The 2,500-nt window shown below is 43.0% G+C and overlaps 1 protein-coding gene across 3 annotated transcripts in view; it reads right to left on the bottom strand.

Moving 5' to 3' along the window:
• The window catches only part of LOC137972049 (E3 ubiquitin-protein ligase RBBP6-like), a 63,719-nt gene that overhangs the window by 18,422 nt on the left and 42,797 nt on the right, over positions 1-2,500 (bottom strand). For all 3 annotated transcript variants that reach the window (XM_068818856.1, XM_068818858.1, XM_068818857.1), the window contains one exon: positions 1,679-1,794. In XM_068818856.1, the coding sequence (XP_068674957.1) occupies positions 1,679-1,794 (116 nt within the window). The remainder of the gene's footprint in view (positions 1-1,678; positions 1,795-2,500) is intronic.

Raw genomic sequence — 2,500 nt, 5'->3', positions numbered from 1 at the left:
CTTATATACAATTTAAAATTATGCTAGTGTAAATACCTAATGTTACATTGGCAGCGCTGCATTGAAAGGGCTGCACATTGCAGGAATAAAGGTCTTTTTAAAACGTTCTGTTTTAAAACCTGGCAGGCTAAAAGTTCTTTGCTGCTTGAGATTGTATGATGAATGAAGTCGTGGAGGCAGAAGGTTGTGGAGATTGTGTTGTTCATCAGATATTTCATTGAATAGTTTGCAACACAGCTTTTCACGTCGGACGTTTAAGCTCTCCAATTCAAAACTATCTAGACAGAGCTGGTATGGGAGATCAGGCGCAATTATGGACAAAGCACGTTTCTGGAGCCTCTCAAGGTCTTCACGGAGGTAATCTTGAAGTTTGTGATGGAAAACTTGAGCGCCATACTCAAGAACAGGTCGCATAACCGTGCAGTAAAATTTAATTAAACTTTCGGCCCCAACACCAGCCCTTCTCAGTTGGACGAGGAAATACAGTCTCTTGTTGGCCTTTTTTATAGCTTGCTCTACGTGGACATTCCACTTAAGATCGTTGGAGATGGTGACGCGGAGGATTTTTGCGTTCTTAACCACGGACAGGTCTTTGCCATTAATCAAAACTGGATCGAAGCTGTGTTTGTTCTTTTTAAAATCAATTCTGATTTCCTTGCATTTGTCCTCATTAAGATGCATACGTTGATCCTTAGACCAATCCACTACTTTATCGGCCGCTTTTTGGATCTCACTAGATGCACCGCGTGGAACTATTTCCGCAAACGTGGTGTCGTCAATGTATTTCCAAGTGAGAACATTAGGTATGCTGAGGTCGTTAATCATGAGTAAGAAGAGCCATGGCCCAAGCTTAGTCCCCTGGGGTACGCCTGCAGGGACATGACCTCATTCTGAGAAACATTGTTCAGAGAGTTTAACGCGCTGTTGTCTGTTGGTCAAAAGTCAGCTACCCAGTTCACAATACAGCGGGGGATATCTAGTCGGTGGACGTTCTGTATCAAAACGTTGTGATCAATCAGGTCGAAGGCCTTTCTCGTCTTCAGAAGGAATTTGTACGACTTGGAATTTGGAATTTGTTTGATTTTTGTACAACTTGTATTTCCTTTCTCGTCTTCACAAGGTTCCTCACACCTGCATGGTGCAAGACCTCTGGAGACCGCGCATTTGCTGTTGCAGTTCCCAGATTCTGGAACAACCGTCCTCTGGCTATCAGAGAGAGTGACTCTATTGATAATTTTAAAAGGAACTAGAAAACGCCAACAGGGCGAGAGTTTGTTTTCTAAGGATTTTAGGTAGATTTTGGTTCCAGACCCTTGAGTCCAACATGCTGGATCCAACACGTTGCATTCGTCTGGCCACCTCCTTGTCGTTCGACACTTTTTAACAGCGTCCAACGATGTTGGATCCGTTTGGCAAGGCCTGTATGGGTTTAATGAAAACATAATGGAAATACTCACATAGAGAGACACCAGTTCATTCGAAATTTAAAAAACTTGGCCCGATTTTATAACGACTTTAAAAGATCAATGCCTCCATGGAATAAGGATTTCCGGATTAGAGCTGTACGCATGGGTGTATGTGCGTATATGGATGCTACGCCCCTGTTTTGTATACTACTTCCCCACCGACGCAGCACCACAGTTCCTTTAGAAACTACCCCCTTCTTTCTAGCGTTTACCTGTCTTGAGCCAGCTGCGTCACCGATTGTGTACTGCTGGCAGCAGTTGATGAGCTGTTTACCATGGGGGTAACATACGGACTAGCGGGTCTTGCATTTTTGAACGTATTGACAGCCTATGAGAAAGCAGATCAAAGCATGCTTCAGGTTTCACTTAATACAATAAGCATGTAAAACTTTTGTTTTGTACCCTTTGACCACAAAGAACCAAGTTTGTCCATGGATGATAAACTAGGTGCTTGGCAACGGGCAACCTCGTAGTCCTAGGCAGGATTCAAACAAACGATCTTCGTAACACTGATTGGATGCTCTACCCATTCAGCTACTACAAAGTGTCCCATCTTTCTCACAGGTGCATTACACGCATTTGAAATCTAAGGCACATGACTTTGTAGAGCCAGCCAACCGCCAGGACACATACGGTAGTCCACAAAGAGCCTTATATTTATAAACGACCGAGGTCCCAAGGAGTTCTTGTACCTCTGACTAGTGTTACAGAGGTGTTAGGTGACAATTTTAAGGTGGCAATCGATAGATCGATAGATGGAGATTGAGTAAATTCATGTTTTCTAAAATTATATCTGCTAACATTCTTTGGTGGCAGGAGATGGTGCAGCTTATGAGCAGAATCAGAAACGACTAATTCAAACAGTCTATTGCGTAAAAGAATTAATGTTACACAATGTAAGATTGTCAAAATATGGAAGACCGGGAGATATTATTGTGAGCGCACGGCTCTGAATGCGCTTTAAGTCATCGCTTAAATACGCAGTCAATGCATGGTGGTATAAAGGTGCCGGTTCTCTAATACCAGCCTAATGC

Source organism: Montipora foliosa, chromosome 9 (genome assembly GCF_036669935.1).
Source record: "Montipora foliosa isolate CH-2021 chromosome 9, ASM3666993v2, whole genome shotgun sequence".
Taxonomy (NCBI): domain Eukaryota; kingdom Metazoa; phylum Cnidaria; class Anthozoa; order Scleractinia; family Acroporidae; genus Montipora; species Montipora foliosa.
Note: the sequence above shows the minus strand (reverse complement) of the source record. Positions and strands in the feature narration are given on the sequence as shown.